Source organism: Coregonus lavaretus (genome assembly GCF_964263955.1).
Source record: "Coregonus lavaretus genome assembly, chromosome: 21".
Taxonomy (NCBI): Eukaryota; Metazoa; Chordata; class Actinopteri; order Salmoniformes; family Salmonidae; genus Coregonus; species Coregonus lavaretus.
In genome coordinates, this window is record NC_140008.1 from 3,836,081 (window position 1) to 3,861,255 (window position 25,175).

Below are 25,175 nucleotides of genomic sequence, written 5' to 3' on the forward strand. Positions count from 1 at the left end.
ATAGCCAGCTAGTCCAGAACATTTTGCTAAGGGTAATTCAGATACAATCAGATATGTATGACTAGTTTGAACGTATGCTTTCATTAAACCAAGTAGCTGTCCGTAAAAGGCGAAATATGATTTCAATCTCATGACGTGAGAGTGTTGTCGTGTCATGGTGGATACATGTAACGTTACCTAGCTAGCTAACTGGAGACATTCGTGATGGGACTAAAATCACAATGGCCTATTTTCGAGATATGGCTTTTTCTTTGCAACTAGAAGGTCAGCATCCCGGAGTCACCAATTCACTTGAGTTGAGACTGTTGTTTTGCGGGTGCTATTTAATGAAGCTGCCAGTTGAGGACTTGATAGTCTACTGCACTATGGTGACGGAAGCAGCTAGTGTAGCCAACATCAGGGTGACAGCTAAAACAGTTACTGTAGCTACTACTACTATGGCATTAAAATCTAAATGTTTTATTTATTTTAAAAAAGAAACTACAAATTACTCCCTTCAAAACGGAATGATTCTGAACCCTCTACCAAAACTCACCTGTTGATCATGGGGTGTCACTAGTTAACCTAACACAGCCACAAAGTAAAAATGGGCTATATCATAAAAATTCATGGTAACAAACATTTGCTTTTTGGTCTTCATTTAAGGGTAGGGTTAACAGTGTAGTTAGGTTTAAAATCAGATTTTAAGAAGACAAACTGTAGAACTAGGCGTGGTTGATTACTTTTTAGCTGTGTTAACTAGTGACAACCCTGATAATGGTGCCAAATATTTTGGGTTGAACAGGAAATTACGGTCTTGGGACAAAGCCAGATACTGTTCCCTCATTGGTTACTTTGACAAAAGTCAAACGTGTCGAATTAGTGGGTTAAGGTGTAGGGGCGGAGCTTATTCTAGACAGAAAAGAGACACCGCTCCTCCTACCTGTGTGACGTAATGAAACGCTCATCTCTGGAAAAGAAGAGGACACAACATGGAAACACTAACGCTGAAAAGAAGCCCCATAGCTCGAATGGGATATGCGCTTTCATAGTCATTGGCATTGCTTAATACATGCATTGCGATTTTGACATTCCAGGTGTGTTTATGTTATTTTTTAACTCGACACAGCTCATTACTTGCACCACGTTTTCATTGTACGATGTGTAAATTCAATAGTTGAATTTTGAATATTTTGGTGTTCTCCATATTAGTAGCCTACTGATGATTTGATTGGATACATGATAAAATGGGTGATCAGAAAGAAGTGAATGTATTTTTATGAATAAGAGGAGCGAGAAAGATAGAGAGGATTGCACATCTGGAAATGTTGGTAAGTGCAGCTATTCTATTCATTCAGTAATCACGTCATCATTGTGTAATTGCGTTATATTGTTGATAACAATATAGCCTAATTGAATGTAATGTCATGTAGCCTGGGAATTTCTGTAAGGGCTGACACGCCAATGGACTATTCGATGTTATAATGTCTGTCATTATAAAGACATCAAAATGAAACGGTCGTAAAGGTTTGTACTGTGTGTCATATAAAACTCGGCAAACATATGCGGAATGGAAGAGGAGTCCATGGCCAAACAATGGCGCATCTCCGTTTTCTTTATTATTTATTGATGAGAACATTTCAATGCTCTTTGTCTCCATTATAATATAGTGTTACAAATAAACATCGTGCTAAATTGCATCGATGCTCAACAGATTAGAATAGGAACTCCATACAGAATGCTACAGGTATTCGTTATTAGATATTTTGAGCATTTGAGCAACATATTTAATGGCTTCGATGTTCTTAGAATAGAAACTCCACAGCATTATAGGCCATAGACTGGCTAACATTCCTGCGCCTCTACAGGTATTCGTCATTCGATATTTTCAGCAAATCAATTGAGCAACATATTTTGTTGTACAACGCTGTCTGGAAAACATCTCCCTTCCCTCTGGCAGAAGAATCGCAGGTTAGCGTTTTTCGTCATGTATCTTGTTCTGGAGGCAGCTCTGCAAAGTGGTCACTAGCTGGCACAGCCACAAAGTAATAACATCTGATTTTAAACCTAACCTTAACCACACTGCTAACCTTAACCTTAAGTATGACCCACCACCTGGATTCTGTCCTATGTAGCAACATTTGAAATGTATTTTATTTTATTTTTTACATTGGATAAAAGTAGAGACTCAGCAAGAAAATTGTATATCATACATTGCAGTTGAGGAACAATGGGAAAATCATTTTGCTTTGAAAGTTGATAAACTTGTAACCCCACTTTTGAGAAAATGGCCCTTGAATGTTTTGGTGCACCTACTGGAGAGCTCTTCTTTGTCAGCACCCATTCAGCATCGTTCACACCCTCTTAAGCCTTAGCCCCACCCATCTCTTTATGGATTCACATGTGAGGCCATGTGCTAAACAGAGTGAGTAGTGTTGTAAACAACCAAAGATTTCAAGACTAAAAGTGGTAAAACTCCAGGTAAAAATACACTGTATCTAGTCCTTAGCCTATATCCTAATCTGACTTTGGTGCAGGTCATGTTGTTCTTTACATTACCGTCTTTGGTAAACACACACTATGTCAAGTAAAATCTAAGTTTATTTGTCACATGCACAGTATACAGAAGGTGTAAACGGTACAGTGAAATGGTCACTTGCATAGGAACAATATCAAAAACAGAAAGTGTCCAGATATAAATATTGTATAATTATTAGATGACGCTTACCCATTCACACTTGTCTAAATTGATGGGTCATGTGAAAGAAATGCTATAACCACCCCCCCCCCCCCCCCCAGCCACATCTAGCTAAGTGGATGGGTCACTATTCTCTAGACATGTACACATGTTCATGAAATATAATAGATGGCCGTAATCACCCCCAGACACACCTGGCTAACTTCATGGGTCATGTAATCATCTGGCAAAGTGGAGTCTTGTTTAGACATGTAGCTAGCTAGCTATCTAAACAATGAACCGGCATAATCCCAACTCATACTACTACCAATACAATCATTGTCATAGCTGTAGTATGAATCAGCAGGTAGCTAAAGCTAACCAACTAGGTTCAATGTTAGCTTGCTAGCTAACATTTGGCTATAACAAGAATAATATTACTACACAGATCATACACCTAACGTTAGCTAGCAAGCCAGCAAGCTAACGTTCACTAGCTAGCTAACAGTATGCTTTAACTTGCAATGAAAACAAGGTTTTGATAAAATAAAAAACGTATAATATCTGAAAATGTAGCTAGACTCTTACCTGTATACATGGATGAACGCTTCATGGCAGACTGGAACCATTTAACTCAGTTTTGTTTGTAGCTACATCTTGTTTGGCCAGTGTTGTGTCAAGCCACTCCAGTTCACACTGACTGTGGCGTGTGCAGAAAGTAGCCCGTTACAACTTTTTCCAACTGATCTGTCGATAGCGCCTGCTAAATTCAGGGCATCAATGTTGTTGAGAAAAGTAAAACAACTTTTGTAGTTCTCGATGGCTAACATTATATCTTTCAAAAACGCTGCAGTAGAAAGGACTGTCAACACATACTGAGCAGCTCACGTTATAGACAGAAGCGTGCTACATGGCAGACCAATCCAAACTCATCTCCCAGCACGACAAGCCCATCCCCATTATCTCCACCAATCATGGCTAGCGGGAACATTCCTGTCTTTTTCCGTGGCTAAACCAACTAGGCTCATAATTTAACCATTTTATTCGTATTTACAGATGGAATACAAGTTTGTTATTAAGGCACATGTAAGTTCAAATGTTGAGAAGGCATTTCTGCCAGAAAACGCATTTTGATACAAATATAAAAAGACGTTCAAATGGCTCTCCTGTGAAGTAGTGACGTGCGACAGACAGTGGAGAACAAGTATTTGAAACACTGCAGATTTTGCAGGTTTTCCTACTTACAAAGCATGTAGAGGTCTGTCATTTTTATCATAGATACACTTCAATTGTGAGAGACGGAATCTAAAACAAAAATCCAGAAAATCACATTGTATGATTTTTAAGTAATTAATTTGCATTTTATTGCATGACATAAGTATTTGATACATCAGAAAAGCAGAACTTAATATTTGGTACAGAAACCTTTGTTTGCAATTACAGAGATCATACGTTTCCTGTAGGTCTTGACCAGGTTTGCACACACTGCAGCAGGGATTTTGGCCCACTCCTCCTTACAGACCTTCTCCAGATCCTTCAGGTTTCGAGGCTGTCGCTGGGCAATACAGACTTTCAGCTCCCTCCAAAGATTTTCTATTGGGTTCAGGTCTGGAGACTGGCTAGGCCACTCCAGGACCTTGAGATGCTTCTTACGGAGCCACTCCTTAGTTGCCCTGGCTGTGTGTTTCGGGTCATTGTCATGCTGGAAGACCCAGCCACGACCCACCTTCAATGCTCTTACTGAGGGAAGGAGGTTGTTGGCCAAGATCTCGCGATACATGGCCCCATCCATCCTCCCCTCAATACGGTGCAGTCGTTCTGTCCCCTTTGCAGAAAAGCATCCCCAAAGAATGATGTTTCCACCTCCATGCTTCACAGTTGGGATGGTGTTCTTGGGGTTGTACTCATCCTTCTTCTTCCTCCAAACATGGCGAGTGGAGTTTAGACCAAAAAACTATATTTTTGTCTCATCAGACCACATGACCTTCTCCCATTCCTCCTCTGGATCATCCAGATGGTCATTGGCAAACTTCAGACGGGCCTGGACATGCGCTGGCTTGAGCAGGGGGACCTTGCGTGCGCTGCAGGATTTTAATCCATGACGGCGTAGTGTGTTACTAATGGTTTTCTTTGAGACTGTGGTCCCAGCTCTCTTCAGGTCATTGACCAGGTCCTGCTGTGTAGTTCTGGGCTGATCCCTCACCTTCCTCATGATCATTGATGCCCCACGAGGTGAGATCTTGCATGGAGCCCCAGGTGATTGACCGTCATCTTGAACTTCTTCCATTTTCTAATAATTGCGCCAACAGTTGTTGCCTTCTCACCAAGCTGCTTGCCTATTGTCCTGTAGCCCATCCCAGCCTTGTGCAGGTCTACAATTTTATCCCTGATGTCCTTACAAAGCTCTCTGGTCTTGGCCATTGTGGAGAGGTTGGAGTCTGTTTGATTGAGTGTGTGGACAGGTGTCTTTTATACAGGTAACGAGTTCAAACAGGTGCAGTTAATACAGGTAATGAGTGGAGAACAGGAGGGCTTCTTAAAGAAAATCTAACAGGTCTGTGAGAGCCGGAATTCTTACTGGTTGGTAGGTGATTAAATACTTATGTCATGCAATAAAATGCAAATGAATTCCTTAAAAATCATACAATGTGATTTTCTGGATTTTTGTTTTAGATTCCGTCTCTCACAATTGAAGTGTACCTATGATAAAAATTACAGACCTCTACATGCTTTGTAAGTAGGAAAACCTGCAAAATCGGCAGTGTATCAAATACTTGTTCTCCCCACTGTATGCCTAGCTTCCTGAAACGGGTCACAAATTAAGACTGTTTGTTTTCATGAATTTTTACAATATAGCCAATTTTGACTTTGCAGCTGGCCCATCTAGAGGAAATCACTCAGTTCTGCCTCCAGGACAAGACATCCCAATAAACATCAAACTGCAGAAGAATCACACCATTTCACCACATAGGTGTGGCTTGGCTCAGACAGCATGATCTGATTCCATTCCCTGACTCCCTCCCTGTACCTTGCATTTGACTAGTCCTCAGTGTGCTTCAGTTGGACGGACTCAACAGAGCGCAGCCGACACAGCGACGGTGTGAGTGGAGCAGAGAGAACCGAGGATGGGGGGCGGAGGCCAGCAGACTGAGTCAGGCGAGCCGGCCAAGGGTGACAGGGGTGGGCTCGGTGGAGGGGGAGGAGGGCGAGGTGGCAGTGCAGTCTACACCTGGGAAGAGGTCCAGAGGCACTCCCACAGAGGCGACCAGTGGTTGGTCATCGACAGGAAGGTCTATAACGTTACCCAGTGGGTGAAGAGACACCCGGGGGGCATCAGGGTCATCAGTCACTTTGCTGGAGAAGATGCCACGGTCAGTAGCCTAACTATGGAAGTTGTTGGTGAAATGTTCTCAAGCTATTCCAATAAGACTGTTGCAAATGTTATAATGTTGTGGGTTTAGAAATGTTTAGTAGTCTGTCACTGTATGACATATTACACAAGATGTTAGTGGATTGTACATTGCTGGATCCTTATATCATGATAACCTCTCAACTAATCTCACAGTGAATTAAAATATATATATTTTTTACTTGGAGACAGACACTGAGTGTACAAAACATTTGGAACACCTTCCTAATATTAAGTTGCACCCCCTTTTGCCCTCAGAACACCCTCAATTTGTCGAGGCATGGACTCTACAAGGTGTCGTAGGCGTTCCACAGGGATGCTGGCCCAAGTTGACTCCAATGCTTCCCACAGTTGTGCTAAGTTGTCTGGATGTCCTTTGGATGGTGGACCATTCCTGATACACATGGAAACCTGTTGAGTGTGAAAAACCCAGCAGTGTTGCATTTCTTGACTCACTCAAACCGGTGCGCCTGGCACCTACTACCATACCCCGTTCAAAGGCACTTAAATCTTTTGTCTTGCTCATTCAACCTCTGAAAGGCACACACACACAATCCATGTTTCAATTGTCTCAAGGCTTAAACATCCTTCTTTAACCTGGATTCACCTGGTCAGTCATGGAAAGAGTTCTTAATGTTTTGTGCATTCGGTGTATAAAGGACATTTGTATGTATTTCTCTTAAACAACACAGATTCATCTATATCTCTGATTTCTAGGAAGCATTTTCCGCCTTCCATCCCGATCCTAATTTTGTCCGGAAGTTTCTGAAGCCGTTGCTGATTGGTGCGCTGGCACCCACAGAGCCCAGCCAAGACCAGGGGAAAAATGTGAGGATGCCTATCTTTCTCTCTCCATCTCCCTCTACAGCACCACGCCCATAACATACATCGCTGTAGGCTACATAATGAAACATAGAATGTGAAGCCTAAAGCATCTCTCCATCTGACATAGCACCACGCCCACTCTAACATACTGTAGGTTTAGGAAGGGACCCGGGGACCAATGTGAGGCCAATCTTTCTCTTGCTAATAGGGAATTCCATGCTACTCAGACAGAATGCTGTGCAGAATGTTACTTTCTACGACTGTGGTAAGAGCAGGTGTGATGTGTATGGAGATATTTCAAGACAAGGTTTACCTCCTACAGATGTAGTGTGGCATCTTCAGTCATCTACTATAACTAGGGCACATTATACCAGCCTGTCTATGTGCCCAGATGCCCCGCTGCCCGCTGTCTGTTTACCTATTCAGGAGTCTTACCTCTTATCCTGGTACTCTTCAGCTTTCTGTTACTCCTATTTCCTTCTTCTTCTTCTTCTTCTTCTTCTTCAGGTTTCTCTTCTCAAATTACACTGTCCTCCTCCTCTCCTCCACTCCCTCAATTCTCATCTCTCTACCATCATCCACCTTCCTCCTGGTTCATCTTGGCTTTATCACAGTTTGTCTTTCTGCAATTCCTCGCATCCTGTCACCTCGCCTCCTCGAATCAATAACAGTTTAATTGAGAAAGACCCCTTACTTCATACATCTTTATTTATTATTGATCACCTCTACGCCATACAGGCAGCACTGGTGCAGGACTTCCAGGCCTTGCGTGATCGTGTGGAGAGGGAGGGACTCCTCCGTGCCCGCCCCCTGTTCTTCAGCCTCTACCTGGGCCACATCCTGCTACTAGAGGCCCTGGCTTTGGGCCTGCTCTGGGTCTGGGGGACCAGCTGGAGCCTCACACTGCTCTGTTCCCTCATGCTGGCCACGTCTCAGGTACCATTACAGTATTATTAGGAAGCAGAAGGAGATATTTGACAGGCAGATTCTAAGGTTAGGTATAGGGATCTAAGGTTAGGGTTAAGGTTAGGGGATTAGGGTTAGGGTTAAGGTTAGGGTTGGTGGGGTTAGGGTAAAGGTTTAGGTTAGGGTTAGGGGAAAGGTTAAGGTTAGGATTAAGGTTAGGGGAAAGGATAGGGTTGGTGGGGTTAGGGTAAAGGTTTAGTTTAGGCATAGGGTTAGGGTTAGGGTTAGGGGAAAGGTTAAGGTTAGGATTAAGGATAGGGTTGGTGGGGTTAGGGTAAAGGTTAGGCATAGGGTTACCGAACCACCTTTCAGACACCATTCACAATCTGCATTTCTTTTTTCCTCTCAGTCCCAGGCTGGCTGGCTGCAGCATGACTTCGGCCACCTGTCAGTCTTCAAGAAATCCAGTTGGAATCACATACTGCAAAAGTTTGTCATTGGACATCTAAAGGTAAGCTACTGGACAATGGTTGGACATTTGTCAATACTGTTTATTTAGGCTGATCTTCTGCTACTCTTTAGGCCAGTTTACCGGACACAGCTAAAACCTAGTCCTGGACTGAAAACCATTCTCAATGGATAATCTCTTTTGAAAGTACATTTTACTCCAATACTAGGTCTGTGTTCAGGAAACTGGCCCTTTCACTTTCCTACATTCACAAGAGCAGTGTTACATTTCCAAGTTCACTGCTATCCATTAGCCTTATTTCGTGTAGTGTCCCAACAGTTGGAAGTTACAGTAAGTGTAATTGTGTTTACCAGTGATACGTAACAGTAGCTGTGTGTTTCCAGGGTGCCTCTGCTAACTGGTGGAACCATCGTCACTTCCAGCACCACGCTAAACCCAACGTGTTTAGTAAAGATCCTGATATCAACTCACTGCATGTCTTCGTCCTGGGAAACAAACAGCCTGTAGAGGTAGTTATCACTATAATGGATCTGTGAATGTGATCCCTGCGGGAACTGAACCCGCAACCTTAGTGCTTTATGACCCATCTGACTCCATGTCATATTTGAATAATAATGTAAGAATTCATGTAATAATATGAATGTAATAGTTAATTAAATTAATGTAATATTCATGAAATAACCATGTAACAAAAACCATGTAACGGTTTGGCTCTGTAGTGTTGAAACGGTATTAGTGCTTCTGTGTAAGATCCATCTGACTCCTTGTCTCTGTCTATTGCAGTATGGTATAAAGAAGTTGAAGTACATGCCTTACCATCACCAACACAAGTACTTCTTCCTCAGTAAGTTTCATGAATTTCTGTATAGCATCACATCAATTATAGCATCACATCAACTTCCATTGAACACATAAAAGCAATAGATAGACAGCTGATGTACAGTGGGGGGAAAAAAGTATTTAGTCAGCCACCAATTGTGCAAGTTCTCCCACTTAAAAAGATGAGAGAGGCCTGTAATTTTCATCATAGGTACACGTCAACTATGACAGACAAATTGAGAAAGAAATATCCAGAAAATCACATTGTAGGATTTTTAATGAATTTATTTGCAAATTATGGTGGAAAATAAGTATTTGGTCACCTACAAACAAGCAAGATTTCTGGCTCTCACAGACCTGTAACTTCTTCTTTAAGAGGCTCCTCTGTCCTCCACTCGTTACCTGTATTAATGGCACCTGTTTGAACTTGTTATCAGTATAAAAGACACCTGTCCACAACCTCAAACAGTCACACTCCAAACTCCACTATGGCCAAGACCAAAGAGCTGTCAAAGGACACCAGAAACAAAATTGTAGACCTGCACCAGGCTGGGAAGACTGCATCTGCAATAGGTAAGCAGCTTGGTTTGAAGAAATCAACTGTGGGAGCAATTATTAGGAAATGGAAGACATACAAGACCACTGATAATCTCCCTCGATCTGGGGCTCCACGCAAGATCTCACCCCATGGGGTCAAAATGATCACAAGAACGGTGAGCAAAAATCCCAGAACCACACGGGGGGACCTAGTGAATGACCTGCAGAGAGCTGGGACCAAAGTAACAAAGCCTTTAAATCCTACAATGTGATTCTCTGGAAAACATTTTCTCATTTTGTCTGTCATAGTTGACGTGTACCTAATTATGAAAATTACAGGCCTCTCTCATCTTTTTAAGTGGGAGAACTTGCACAATTGGTGGCTGACTAAATACTTTTTTTCCCCCTATGTATGTATGTATGTATGTAATACCTATGTAGTATTTTCCTTCTGTCTCTCAGTTGGACCTCCACTACTTATTCCAGTGTATTTCCACATCCAGATATTGCGGGCCATGTTTTTACGACGGGACTGGGTGGTGAGATTTCATACCAACTAAACGTATACTTAATCCTCTTCATTCCTATGTGGAACATAAAGCTTCCACGAGAGAGAGACACACCTGTAATGATATGATTATGCTAACACCTGGGGGCACTAAATGCTTGTTCATTGCTCACTAAAGCTAGCAAGCATAATATTGCACCACCAACAACACACTGACTGTACCGTCAGAGATGACTAACTTCATAATCACAGTGATAATTGTCGCTTTGGTAGGATCCCAGATGTGATAATGTCTGTCCATAATACCAATCTTTGTCTCCTGTGAAGGATCTGGCGTGGTCGATGACTTTCTACCTCCGCTTCTTCTGCTGTTACTACCCCTTCTTTGGTCTCTTTGGCTCAGTCGCAATGATTAGCTTCGTCAGGTAAAGTATGAACTGAGAGGGAGCTGAAAGATTTGTTCATTCATTCGCTGGTTCGCTCACTCACTCACTCATTGTATTCAAACTATCTACAGGAGGGCTCTCCAACCCTGTTTCCTGGAGAGCTACCCTCCTATAGGTTTTCACTCCAACACCAGTTGTAACTAACCTGATTCATCTTATCAACCAGCTAATTATTATAATCAGGTGAGCTAGATTAGGGTTGGAGCGAAAACCTACAGGATGGTAGCTCTCCAGGAACAGGGTTGGAGGTAAAACCTACAGGATGGTAGCTCTCCAGGAACAGGGTTGGAGGTAAAACCTACAGGATGGTAGCTCTCCAGGGACAGGGTTGGAGAGCCCTGATGTACAGTATAGAAAACAACACAATGATGTGCTTGATGTAAGAATTGAACATAATATTGTGGCTGAATATTGTACTGTATATAGGTTTTTGGAAAGCCACTGGTTTGTTTGGGTGACCCAGATGAATCATCTTCCTATGGAGATGGATCACGAGAGACACCAGGACTGGCTCACCATGCAGGTAACGTGTCATTAATATTCACAAAGCGTCTTGGAGAAGGAGTGCTGGTCTAGGAATAGGTCCCCCCTGTCCTTACAATCCTATTCATCATTATCTTAAAAGGCTAAACTGGTCCTAGATCAGCACTTCTACTCTTGACGCTTTGTGAATACAGGTCCTGGTGTGTTTTCTGGGGCTGTGCTATCCGTAGTTCGCCAGTAGAGGGTGCTATAACGTGTTTATTTCTCCTGTCTCAGTTGAGTGCTACTTGCAACATTGAACAGTCACCCTTCAACGACTGGTTCAGCGGACACCTCAACTTTCAGATTGAACACCAGTAAGTGAAACAAATATCACACCTTACTGTTGTCTGTGTCAACAGCATATGCTGTATTTATATGGTCATTTATAAAGTCATTCAGATTCTAAAGAAGGTTATAGTTTAGGGAGTATTCAGATTAATTTCTCCTTTCACAGCATTATAAGGCTGCGTTAAGACAATGACTTATCTATGACCAGCTCATTAAATCCCTACCATTGTGTCGCTGAGTTGTCATAATGCTTCAGCAAATGTACGTTCTAGTAGGATCGTTGGAAGACACAATGTAAGTAACCTAATTTATGTTCCTCTTACTGCCCTGAATGCCTCTGCTGATCCTGCAGCTATTGTATGCAGTAATCATATGCATATGAACCAGAGTTATACTGTTAGCACTGAGGTGGTGTGCCCTAGTAGGAAGTCCACTGTGTGCAGCTCACCCTGCACTAATAAAAATTACCTGAGTATGTCTACCTCTGCTAAGCTTCCCAGTAAAGCAAGACAAATAATCAAGCATCCCAGAAAAGTGTTAAAAATAGCCCACGTTAACATATGTAGCTTAAACAAGGTTCATGAAATCAATAATTTGCTAGTAACAGATGACATTCATATTCTGACAATCTCTGAAACTCATTTAGATAATACTGTACCTTTGATGATACAGTGGTAGCAAAACAAGGTTATAACATTTACAGAAAAGACAGAAATGCCAACGGGGGAAGTGTTGCGGTCTATATTCAGAACCACATTCCTGTAAAGCTTAGAGAGGATCTCATGTTAAATACTGTTGAAGTAATATGACTACAGGTTCATCTGCCTCACCTAAAGCCCATTCTGGTGGGAAGCTGCTATAGACCACCAAGTGCTAACAGTCAGGATCTGGATAACATGTGTGAAATGCTTGATAATGTATGTGATATCAATAGAGGTATACTTTCTGGGTGATTTATATATTGACTGGCTTTCATCAGGCTACCCACTCAAGAGAACGCTTCAAACTGTAACTAGTGCCTGCAACCTGGTTCAGGTTATCAGTCAACCTACCCAGGTATATACAAACAGCACAGAAATGAAATCATCCACATGTATTGATCACATCTTTACTAATGCTGCAGAAATGTGTTTGAAAGCAGTATCCAAATCCATCGGATGTAGGGATCACAATATAGTAGCCATATCTAGGAAAACCAAAGTTCCAAAGGCTGGACCTAATATAGTGTATAAGAGGTCATACAATAAGTTTTGTAGTGATTCCTATGTTGATGATGTAAAGAATATTTGTTGGTCCGTGGTGTGTAATGAGGAGCAACCAGACGCTGCACTTGACACATTTATGAAATTGCTTATCCCAGTTACTCATAAGCATGCACCCATTAAGAAAATGACTGTAAAAACGGTTAAATCCCAGTGGGTCGATGAGGAAATTAAAAATGATATGGTTGAGAGGGATGAGGCAAAAGAGATGGCAAATAGGTCTGGCTGTACAACCGATTGGCAAACGCTCTGCAAATTGAGAATCATGTGACTAAACTGAATAAAAAGAAGAAACCATACCATGAAACAAAGATAAATGACAAAGAATGACAATAAAAAGCTTGGGGGACCTTTAAATGAAATTCTGGGCAAAAAGGCAAACTCTGCTCCATCATTCATTGAATCAGATGGCTCATTCATCACAAAACCCACTGATATTGCCAACTACTTGAATTATTTTTTCATTGGCAAGATTAGCAAATTTAGGCCAGCAACAAACGCTGACACTACACATCCAAGTATATCTGACCAAATTATGAAAGAGAAGTGTTGTAATTTTGAATTCTGTAAAGTACAGTGCCTTGCAAAAGTATTCATCCCCCTTGGCGTTTTTCCTATTTTGTTGCATTACAACCTGTAATTTTAATGGATTTTTATTTGGATTTCATGTAATGGACATACACAAAATAGTCTAAATTGGTGAAATGAAAAAAATAACTTGTTTTATAAAATTCAAATTATGAAAGACAAGCATTGTAATTTTGAATTCAGTAAAGTAAGTGTGGAAGAGGTGAAACCAGTATTATTGTCTATCAACAATGACAAGCCACTGGGGTCTGACAACTTGGATGGAAAATGACTGAGGATAATGTCTGACGATATTGCCACTCCTATTTACCATGTCTTCAATTTAAGCCTACTAGAAAGTGTGTGCCGTCAGGCCTGGAGGGAAGCAAAAGTCATTCCGCTACCCAAGAATAGTAAAGCCCCCTTTACTGGCTCAAATAGCCGACCAATCAGCCTGTTACCAACCCTTAGTAAACCTTTGGAAAAAATGGTGTTTGACCAGATACAATGCTATTTTACTGTAAACAAATCAACAACAGACTTTCAGCACGCTGGTAGGGAAGGACATTCAACAAGCACAGCACTTACACAAATGACTGCAGAGAGAAATTGATGATAAAAAGATTGTGGGGGCTGTTTTGTTAGACTTCAGTGCGGCTTTTGACATTATCGATCATAGTCTGTTGCTGGAAAAACCTATGTGTTATGGCTTTACACCTCCTGCTATATTGTGGATAAAGAGTTACCTGTCTAACAGAACACAGAGGGTGTTCTTTAATGGAAGCCTCTCAAACATAATCCAGGTAGAATCAGGAATTTCCCAGGGCAGCTGTCTAGGCCCCTTACTTTTTTATATATTTACTAACAACATGCCACTGGCTTTGAGTAAAGCCTGTGTGTCTATGTATGCAGATTACTCAACACTATACACGTCAGCTACCACAGCGACTGAAATGACAGCAACACTTAACAAAGAGCTGCAGTTAGTTTCAGAATGGGTGGCAAGGAATAAGTTAGTCCTAAATATCTCAAACTAAAAGCATTGTATTTGGGACAAATCATTCACTAAACCCTAAACCTCAAATAAATGGCTGGCCCTTGGATGTACACAGAGAGCTAACATTTAATAATATGCATGTCAATCTCTCCTGGCTCAAAGTGGAGGAGAGATTGACTTCATCACTACTTGTATTTGTGAGAGGGATTGACATGTTGAATGCACCAAGCTGTCTTTGAACTACTGGCACACAGCTCGGACACCCATGCATACCCCACAAGACATGCCACCAGAGGTCTCTTCACAGTCCCCAAGTCCAGAACAGACTATGGGAGGCGCACAGTACTACATAGAGCCATGACTACATGGAACTCTATTCCACATCAAGTAACTCATGCCAGCAGTAAAAGTTGATTAAAAAAACAGATAAAAATATAACTTATGGAACAGCGGGGACTGTGAAGCAACGCAAACATATGAAAACATACACACTTGGATTTTGTGTTATAGATATGTGGTAGTTGAGTAGGGGCCTGAGGGCACACACTTAATATGTTGTGAAATCTGTTATGAAAGTATTGTAATGTTCTTAAAATGTATAACTGCCTTAATTTTGCTGGACCCCAGGAAGAGTAGCTGCTCCCTTGGCTAATGGGGATCCATAATAAATCAAATCAATTTTTAATTGTCACATACAAATGTTTAGCAGATATTATTGCGGGTGTAGCGAAATGCTTGTGCTTCTAGCTCCGACAGTGCAGTAATATCTAACAAGTAATATCTAACAATTTCACAACAAATACACAATACACACATCTAAGTAAGGAATGGAATGAAGAATATATGGACGAGCAATGTCAGAGCTGCATAGACTAAGATACAGTAGAATAGTATAGAATACAGTATATACATATGAGATGAGTAATGTAAGATATGTAAACATTATTAAAGTGACTAGTGTTCCATTTATTAAAATGGCCAGTGATTTCTAATCTGTATATAGGCAGCAGCCTCTAATGTGCTAGTGATGGCTATTCAACAGTCTGATGGTCTTGAGATAGAAGCTGTTTTCAGTCTCTCGGTCCCAGCTTTGATGCACCTGTACTGACCTCACCTTCTGGATGATAGCGAGGTGAACAGGCAGTGGCTCGGGTGGAAGATGTCCTTGATGATCTTTTTGGCCTTCCGGTGACATCGGGTGCTGTAGGTGTCCTGGAAGGCGGGTATTTTGCCCCCGGTAATGCGTTCGGTAGACCTCACCACACTCTGTAGAGCCCTGCGGTTGCGGGCGGTGCAGTCGCCGTACCAGGCGGTGATACAGCCCGACAGGATGCTCTCAATTGTGCATCTGTAAAGGTTTGTGAGGGTTTTAGGTGCCAAGCCAAATTTCTTCAGCCTCCTGAGGTTGAAGAGGCGCTGTTGTGGGGCCCCAGTGTTGAGGATCAGCGACGTGGAGGTGTTGTTTCCTACCTTCACCACCTGAGGGCGGCCCGTCAGGAAGTCAGTGCGGGGTTCAGACCCAGGGCCTCGAGCTTAATGATGAGCTTGGAGGGCACTATGGTGTTGAATGCTGAGCTATAGTCAATGAACAGCATTCTTACATAGGTATTCCTCTTGTCCAGATGGGATTGTGCAGTGTGATGGCGATTGTATCGTCTGTGGATCTATCGGGGCGGTGTTTAGCTTGTCCGGAAGCGAGACGTCGATGTCGGCGACGTGGCTGATTTTCCTTTTGTAGTCCGTGATTGTCTACCACATACGTCTCGTGTCTGAGCCGTTGAATTGGGAGATACAAATACAAATATACCTGCTATATATGTTTGTACTAATTACTGTACCTCGTAATAGTGTTTAGATACAATATCGATACAATCCTACTCAGAAACTGAGGTTTCTCTAAGAAACTCTGATAGCGTCTGCTCTCTGTCTCTCTCCTTCCTCCTCCCCTTCTCTCTCTCTCTCTCTCTCTCTCTCTCTCTCTCTCTCTCTGTCTCTGTCTCTCTCTCTCTCTCTCTCTCTCTCTCTCTCTCTGTCTGTCCCCCTCACCCCTCTCTCTCTCTCTCTCTCTCTCTCTCTCTCTCTCTCTCTGTCTGTCCCCCTCACCCCTCTCTCTCTCTCTCTCTCTCTCTCTCTCTCTCTCTGTCTGTCCCCCTCACCCCTCCCCCCCCTCTCCCTCCCAGTCTGTTTCCTACCATGCCCCGTCATAACTACCACCTGGTGGCTCCTCTGGTGCGTGCTTTGTGTGAGAAACATGGAGTTCCCTATCAGGTCAAGACCATGCAGCAAGGCCTCACTGATGTTGTCAGGTAAAACAAGTGTTTTAATGAATACTTTTAAGTGCTTTCCTCTGGGAATACATTGTACATCATAAGGTGATACCTGCTGCTCTCAGGCTCCTCTGTGATTTACCTGGTTTGTTATCCACCTCTGTTCCTCCCCAGGTCACTGAAGAAGTCAGGCGATCTGTGGCTGGATGCATATCTTCATAAATAAATCCCTTCCTGACTCTGGACGGGGTTTAATCCCATCACACATTAACGACCTGCGAACAGAGATAGATTGAAAAGGACATTTCTCCCAGACGTTTGTGTCGATAATGATCGCTGCAAACAGCGTGGATGTTGACTCAAGCGTAAATCACCTTTTTAAAAAGTAAATCACAGGTCTGCATGTGAAACTGGATGTCTGGTGATGTCTTCCCCGTGCCATCTTAACTCTGCCTACCAAACAGAGTACTCTAATGTACAGGTACTATTATACTACCACATACATACAATATTAATCTAATATGTAGTATTATATTGTGTTATTGATGATGTAGGGCTGTTGTTGTGTTTTGTTGTGATGTAACGGTTTTAACCCTGTTTGGACCTCAGGAAGAGTATCCTGCTGCAGCAGCTAATCGGGGATCCTTATTAATACTACAATTCTGACAAAAGCTGTATCCCATCTAGTCCAAACCTAATACAAATATTCTGTATTATATCTGAGTGGCCTGTCTGTGTGGTGGTGATATCACTGTGCGGTGTGCAGTATTTTTTTTAACCACAGTATAGTGTTAACAGAATTTTCAAACATGTCTGTACAATTTTCATTGTCATTTTGAAATAACTTTTAGTATTATTTGGAGTACAAGACCATCATGTAATCAACGACAGGACACTCACTGTGCTGTGAATGTGAGCTGCCTTCACCGAGTTCAGGGTCGTGTTCAGTTGGGAGAAAATGTTTTTAAACGAGGAGGTATGACCTGAAATAGTGCCAATAGGAACATCGATTTTCTGTTGTCAATTGCGAAACGTTTTTTTTTGTCCTATTGAAAACGATCCTAGACTTTGTGGCTGTGTTATTGCTGAGCCTGATCTGTAACATATGGTTGTTCGTTTTAAATCTGTATACTAAAGGGGAAGTTCTATGGAGATAGGTTGCTGCAGTTACAACATTTTGGCAGTAATCTACCCCCCCATAGTGCTCAGTCTGTCCATGGACCTGTTTATGGAGGCAGAAGCTAACGGATTTCTCTTCTGTAAGATCAGACTATTAAAAAAAATGTCTCCTTTTTCCAAGACAGAAGAAACAGGTTGATACTGAATGATAAACTACTTTCACATTATTATTTGGCTGCATCTTCAAGATGTATTACAACAACAAACATTGTAGTAATCGTACAGTACTGTGGTGGCAGAATTGGGGGTGGGCTGTTGGAAATTTCTCTCAAGGGGTTATGCTCTGTTCTCTGTTGGGACTGTGATATTATGCGTTTTCATAGACTCCTAGTATGTATGCACCCTAACACAAGGCCATTGTGTTTCGGAACTTGTTGCTTGTATAAAATAACTGTTGTGTAAAACAATATGATTGTATTAGCACCTCCCACTATATAAGGGACATGTGACCATTTTACTCTTGGAGCTCCGCCCCCTGACTGCAATGCTCATATGTATTAAAGATTCACTATTGTACAATTTTAAATTAGTCTCTGCCTAATCTTTGGATCGAGTTTTCCACAACAGTACTACAGAACAAAATTTAACATGGACGAGGATCTCTACCGACTATGTTTTTTTTTATTAAGACGTTCTCTCCCAACTCTTGTTACCACCAAAGCTGTATTTGCACAACCACATTAATCATATTCTTTAAAAAAGTAACTGGGTTAAATAATAATAAATAAAAAAACTGTTATCTACTCTCCACTACTTCGGATTACTCTTGTGTGATTACCGTACAGTTCTCTGTGAATCATGGAACAGTGACTTTATAAAGAGCATTGTCCACAAAAACGGGATCAGATTGAATTCCGATCTTCGGTTTATTATTGGAGGAATAAACATGTGCACAGAACAGAAATATGATTGGATTAATATTGTAAATGTAAAGCGTACTTCATATAGACCGTCACAGAGATGCAATAGAGGATACAGGTGCTGCATTTAGTAATGGAGAATATGTAAGCTGAATTACAGAAGTGTATTTAGTTGATTTAGTAAACGGCTGCGATATGGACCGTGTGACGTGATATGATAATAGATTGCAGACTGCTCAAAACATACATATAGCGCTATATATTAAACAGTATAACATTGTACTACACTGTAGGTTAGTATAATCGGTTATGTGAACATCATCCAATTTGACAATATACATTGAGGTCCTTATAGATTAGATTTTACAACAACAACAAAAAAAGATATCTTCAAGAAATCCCTGGAGATGGAACAAGGAGACGTTCAAGCCGTAAAACACATACGCACGCCCTATCTCCCTCTCTCGCTCCAAATTCATTTGGTCCCTCAGTTAGACAGTAGTTAGGTTTTTCATCCAATTTGCGACAGATTTCCATGCAAATATTCTAAAATCTGCATAAAACAATATGCGCATTTTCCCACCAGAGATGTGTTTCCATCAAACTGAATTTTTGCGGATAAAAGGCTGTACGTGGTAACGTAGTCCACATAAAAATTACTTTAGCTGTTAAATTCCCATGTACCGAATGAAAACTACAAGTTAAATGGGGTTTCCATCGCATTTTCAACTCTACCGATGGTTTTGTCACAAAACTGCTCACTCTGGTCTTGGCAAATGCGCTCTAGTCAACAGCTTGCATATACAGTGCGAGTAGAACACCTACATTATTACATTATTATGGATAAAAGCGATATTATTATTTTTTTTGTCAAACGGCAGCCAAGTATCTATCATCATGTCACCAGAATCAGACCCTCGATATTTATTGGAAAGGAGCATCAAGCTCATCACCGTGCACTTTCACCACACCCTGTGAAGTTCATCGTAAACGATTTCATCTGTAGCCTAATAAACGGCATGCTTTCACGAGTTGTAGTGGGAGGACCACACTACATACCATCGACTACATGTTGACTTCGATATGGTTATTATATCAACATTTCCGCATAAAGGCATTTCCACCGCCATTTCTCGCATAATTAATTTTACCGACACAAAAAAGATCCCACCATGTCGAATGAACAAATTGTCTGTTGGCATTTATAAAATTGTACCAGTATTTAATGTTTCCATCAGCCAGGTCGTGACTCAGGTAATTCATCCGCATGAAATGGTTGGATGGAAACGTGGTTAGTGTCAGACAAAGCAACAGTTCATTTCCAGAGGAAAAAGTAAACATACACAAACAATAAAAATAAATATACAATTTAAAAAATGTATATAACAACATTTATAGTACATGCCAATATTAAATGTCAATTGCCTGATAAAAAGCCGTTGGTTTGTGAAAGGGTAGGCGCTTTGGGAGGGGAAGGCTTATGGTTGGTTAGTACTGGAGAGGGTTGTTATGGTGACCAGCCACGCTGGGCTGTGATTGGTTGACAATCAGTGAGCATGCCCAGATCAGTCCTTGCCGGCATCGATCTTCTCTTGTCGTCGTCTCATGATCTCCTGGAGCTCTGAATCCCCATTGCTCTTCTGGAAAACAGTAATACACGGTTTAGTTTCACACGTCCCAACATACACTGAATAAAAATATAAAACGCAACATGCAAAACATTTTGCGATTTTACTGAATTACAGTTCATTTAAGGAAATCAGTCAATTTAAATACAGTGAGGGAAAAAAGTATTTGATCCCCTGCTGATTTTGTACATTTGCCCACTGACAAAGACATGATCAGTCTATAATTTTAATGGTAGGTTTATTTGAACAGTGAGAGACAAAATAACAACAAAAAAATCCATAAAAACGCATGTCAAAAATGATATAAATTGATTTGCATTTTAATGAGGGAAATAAGTATTTGACCCCTCTGAAAAACATTACTTAGTACTTGGTGGAAAACCCCTTGTTGGCAATCACAGAGGTCAGATGTTTCTTGTAGTTAGCCACCAGGTTTGCACACATCTCAGGAGGGATTTTGTTCCACTCTTTGCAGATCTTCTCCAAGTCATTAAGGTTTCGAGGCTGACGTTTGGCAACTCGAACCTTCAGCTCCCTCCACAGATTTTCTATGGGATTAAGGTCTGGAGACTGGCTAGGCCACTCCAGGACCTTAATGTACTTCTTCTTGAGCCACTCCTTTGTTGCCTTGGCCGTGTGTTTTGGGTCATTGTCATGCTGGAATACCCATCCACGACCCATTTGCAATGCCCTGATGAGGGAAGGAGGTTCTCACCCAAGATTTGACGGTACATGGTGCCGTAGATCGTCCCTTTGATGCGGTGAGGTTGTCCTGTCCCCTTAGCAGAAAAACACCACCAAAGCATAGTGTTTCCACCTCCATGTTTGACGGTGGGGATGGTGTTCTTGGAGTCATAGACAGCATTCCTCCTCCTCCAAACACGGCGAGTTGAGTTGATGCCAAAGAGCTTGATTTTGGTCTCATCTGACCACAACACTTTCACCCAGTTCTCCTCTGAATCATTCAAAACTTCAGACGGCCGTGTATATGTGCTTTCTTGAGCAGGGGGACCTTGCGGGCACTGCAGGATGTCAGTCCTTCACGGCGTAGTGTGTTACCAATTGTTTTCTTGGTGACTATGGTCCCAGCTGCCTTGAGATCATTGACAAGATCCTCCTGTGTAGTTCTGGGCTGATTCCTCACCGTTCTCATGATCATTGCAACTCCACGAGGTGAGATCTTACATGGAGCCTCAGGCCGAGGGAGATTGACAGGTCTTTTGTGTTTCTTCCATTTGCGAATAATCGCACCAACTGTTGTCCCCTTCTCACCAAGCTGCTTGGCGATGGTCTTGTAGCCCATTCCAGCCTTGTGTAGGTCTACAATCTTGTCCCTGACATCCTTGGAGAGCTCTTTGGTCTAGGCCATGGTGGAGAGTTTGGAATCTGATTGATTGATTGCTTCTGTGGACAGGTGTCTTTTGTACAGGTAACAAACTGATATTAGGAGCACTCCCTTTAAGAGAGTGCTCCTAATCTCAGCTCGTTAGCTGTATAAAAGACACCTGGGAGCCAGAAATCTTTCTGATTGAGAGGGGGTCAAATACTTATTTCCCTCATTAAAATGCAAATCAATTTATAACATTTTTGACATGCGTTTTTCTGGATTTTTTTGTTGTTATTCTGTCTCTCACTGTTCAAATAAACCTACCATTAAAATTATAGACTGATCATTTCTTTGTCAGTGGGCAAACGTACAAAATCAGCAGGGGATCAAATACTTTTCCTCACTGTATATACATGGGGTACCAGTACCGAGTCTATGTGCAAGGGTAGGAGGTACAGTGGCTTGCGAAAGTATTCACCCCCTTGGCATTTTTCCTATTTTGTTGCCTTACAACCTGGAATTAAAAATGTTTTTTTGGGGGGGGTTGTATCATTTGATTTACACAACATGCCTACCACTTTGAAGATGCAAAATATATAATTAAAATTATAGACTGATCATTTCTTTGTCAGTGGGCAAACGTACAAAATCAGCAGGGGATCAAATACTTTTTTCCCTCACTGTAAATTCATTAGGCCCTAATCTATGGATTTCACATGACTGGGAATACAGATATGCATCTGTTGGTCACAGATACCTTTTTAAAAAAGGTAGGGGGGTGGATCAGAAAACCAGTCAGTATCTGGTGTGACCACCATTTGCCTCATGCAGCGCGACACATCTCCTTTGCATTGAGTTGATCAGGCTGGTGAGTATGCAGGCCATGGAAGAATTGGTACATTTCAGCTTCCAGGAATTGTGTACAGATCCTTGCGACATGGGGCCGTGCATCATCGTGCTGAAACATGAGGTGATGGCGGCGGATGAATGGCACAACAATGGGCCTCAGTATCTCGTCACGGTATCTCTGTCCATTCAAATTGCCATCCATAAAATGCAATTGTGTTCGTTGTGCGTAGCTTATGCCTGCCCATACCATAACCACACCATGGGGAACTCTGCTCACCCACACGACACCATAAACGCTTGTCTGCCATCTGCCCGGTACAGTTGAAACCAGGATTAATCCGTGAAAAGCACACTTCTCCAGCGTGACAGTGGCCATCGAAGGTGAGCATTTGCCCACTGAAGTCGGTTACGACGCCGAACTGCAGTCAGGTCAAGACCCTGATGAGGATGATGAGCACGCAGATGAGCTTCCCTGAGACGGTTTCTGACAGTTTGTACAGAAATTATTCGGTTGTGCAAACCCACAGTTTCATCAGCTGTCCAGGTAGGCTGGTCTCAGACCATCCCGCAGGTGAAGAAGCTTGATGTGGAGGTCCTGGGCTGGCGTGGTTTCACGTGATCTGCGGTTGTGAGGCCGCAGATCGCACTCAATTCTCTGGCAACAGCTCTGGATGTACATTCCTGCAGTCAGCATGCCAATTGCACTCTCCCTCAAAACTTGAGACATCTGTGGCATTGTGTTGTGAGACAAAACTGCACATTTTAGAGTAAGTGGCCTTTTGTTGTCCCCAGCACAAGGTGCACCTGTGTAATGATCATGCTGTTTAATCAGCTTCTTGATGTGTGGATGGATTAGCTCAGTTGGTAGAGCATGGCATTTGCAACGCCAGGGTTGTGGGTTCGTTTCTCACGGGGGACCAGTATGAAAAGAATGTATGTATGCACTCACTAACTGTAAGTCGCTCTGGATAAGAGTGTCTGCTAAATTACAAAAAATATATATATATATTTTTTTAAATGCTCACTAACAGGAATGTAAAAAAAATGTGTGCACAACATTGGAGAGAAATAAGCGTGTTGTGCATATATACACTGCTCAAAAAAATTAAGGGAACACTAAAATAACACATCCTAGATCTGAATGAATGAAATAATCTTATTAAATACTTTTTTTTTACATAGTTGAATGTGCTGACAACAAATCACACAAAAATTATCAATGGAAATCAAATGTATCAACCCATGGAGGTCTGGATTTGGAGTCACCCTCAAAATTAAAGTGGAAAACCACACTACAGGCTGATCCAACTTTGATGTAATGTCGTTAAAACAAGTCAAAATGAGGCTCAGTAGTGTGTGTGGCCTCCATGTGCCTGTATGACCTCCCTACAACGCCTGGGCATGCTCCTGATGAGGTGGTGGATGGTCTCCTGAGGGATCTCCTCCCAGACCTGGACTAAAGCATCCGCCAACTCCTGGACAGTCTGTGGTGCAACGTGGCGTTGGTGGATGGAGCGAGACATGATGTCCCAGATGTGCTCAATTGGATTCAGGTCTGGGGAACGGGCGGGCCAGTCCATAGCATCAATGCCTTCCTCTTGCAGGAACTGCTGACACACTCCAGCCACATGAGGTCTAGCATTGTCTTGCATTAGGAGGAACCCAGGGCCAACCGCACCAGCATATGGTCTCACAAGGGGTCTGAGGATCTCATCTCGGTACCTAATGGCAGTCAGGCTACCTCTGGCGAGCACATGGAGGGCTGTGCGGCCCCCCAAAGAAATGCCACCCCACACCATGACTGACCCACCGCCAAACCCGTCATGCTGGAGGATGTTGCAGGCAGCAGAACGTTCTCCACGGCGTCTCCAGACTCTGTCACGTCTGTCACGTGCTCAGTGTGAACCTGCTTTCATCTGTGAAGAGCATAGAGCGCCAGTGGCGAATTTGCCAATCTTGGTGTTCTCTGGCAAATGCCAAATGTCCTGCACGGTGTTGGGCTGTAAGCACAACCCCCACCTGTGGACGTCGGGCCCTCATACCATCCTCATGGAGTCTGTTTCTGACCGTTTGAGCAGACACATGCACATTTGTGGCCTGCTGGAGGTCATTTTGCAGGGCTCTGGCAGTGCTCCTCCTGCTCCTCCTTGCACAAAGGCGGAGGTAGCAGTCCTGCTGCTGGGTTGTTGCCCTCCTACGGCCTCCTCCACGTCTCCTGATGTACTGGCCTGTCTCCTGGTAGCGCCTCCATGCTCTGGACACTACGCTGACAGACACAGAAAACCTTCTTGCCACAGCTCACATTGATGTGCCATCCTGGATGAGCTGCACTAACTGAGCCACTTGTGTGGGTTGTAGACTCCGTCTCATGCTACCACTAGAGTGAAAGCACCGCCAGCATTCAAAAGTGACCAAAACATCAGCCAGGAAGCATAGGAACTGAAATGTGGTCTGTGGTCACCACCTGCAAAACCAGTCCTTTATTGGGGGTGTCTTGCTAATTGCCTATAATTTCCACCTGTTGTCTATTCCATTTGCACAACAGCATGTGAAATGTATTGTCAATCAGTGTTGCTTCCTAAGTGGACAGTTTGATTTCACAGAAGTGTGATTGACTTAGAGTTACATTGTGTTGTTTAAGTGTTCCCTTAATTTTTTTGAGTAGTGTATTACATTTCTGGGATGTTTTATTTCAGCTGATGAAACATGGGCTGGCGTGGTTTACACTTTACATGTTGCATATATATTTTTGTTCAGTGTATGTGTACTTCTGTTACATTTACTGTACGCAATGTAACCATAGTTCATCCACTTACCAACCATAAAAAGCCAAATGTGGGTCTCAAGCCCT

General features: G+C 42.4%; 2 protein-coding genes across 5 annotated transcripts in view; one reads left to right on the forward strand and one right to left on the reverse strand.

The window, feature by feature from the left end:
- Window positions 1-963: 963 nt before the first annotated feature.
- LOC311148930 (acyl-CoA Delta-6 desaturase-like) lies at window positions 964-20,085 on the forward strand. The gene is made up of 14 exons (XM_084185962.1): window positions 964-1,310; window positions 1,848-1,950; window positions 5,700-6,027; window positions 6,783-6,893; window positions 7,629-7,826; window positions 8,206-8,307; window positions 8,649-8,774; window positions 9,049-9,109; window positions 10,084-10,160; window positions 10,457-10,554; window positions 11,002-11,098; window positions 11,335-11,414; window positions 16,395-16,520; window positions 16,656-20,085. Exons 3-14 carry the CDS (start codon window positions 5,782-5,784, stop codon window positions 16,705-16,707), a joined length of 1,374 nt encoding a protein of 457 aa, XP_084042088.1. The 5' UTR covers window positions 964-1,310; window positions 1,848-1,950; window positions 5,700-5,781; the 3' UTR covers window positions 16,708-20,085.
- The window catches only part of LOC311148929 (epidermal growth factor receptor kinase substrate 8-like protein 2), a 115,634-nt gene continuing 108,961 nt past the window's right edge, over window positions 18,503-25,175 (reverse strand). For all 4 annotated transcript variants that reach the window (XM_084185960.1, XM_084185959.1, XM_084185958.1 and 1 more), the window contains one exon: window positions 18,503-20,160. In XM_084185960.1, the coding sequence (XP_084042086.1) occupies window positions 20,086-20,160 (75 nt within the window). In that variant the 3' untranslated portion in view covers window positions 18,503-20,085. The remainder of the gene's footprint in view (window positions 20,161-25,175) is intronic.

What these genes read in the sequence shown, in the direction of transcription:
- LOC311148930 (XM_084185962.1), top strand. Translation starts at nt 5,782, where the DNA reads ATGGGGGGCGGAGGCCAGCAGACTGAGTCAGGCGAGCCGGCCAAGGGT. An exon ending in TTGTCATTGGACATCTAAAG is followed by an intron (nt 8,308 to 8,648) that starts GTAAGCTACTGG and finishes GTGTGTTTCCAG; the next exon opens with GGTGCCTCTGCTAACTGGTG. An exon ending in ACACAAGTACTTCTTCCTCA is followed by an intron (nt 9,110 to 10,083) that starts GTAAGTTTCATG and finishes TCTGTCTCTCAG; the next exon opens with TTGGACCTCCACTACTTATT.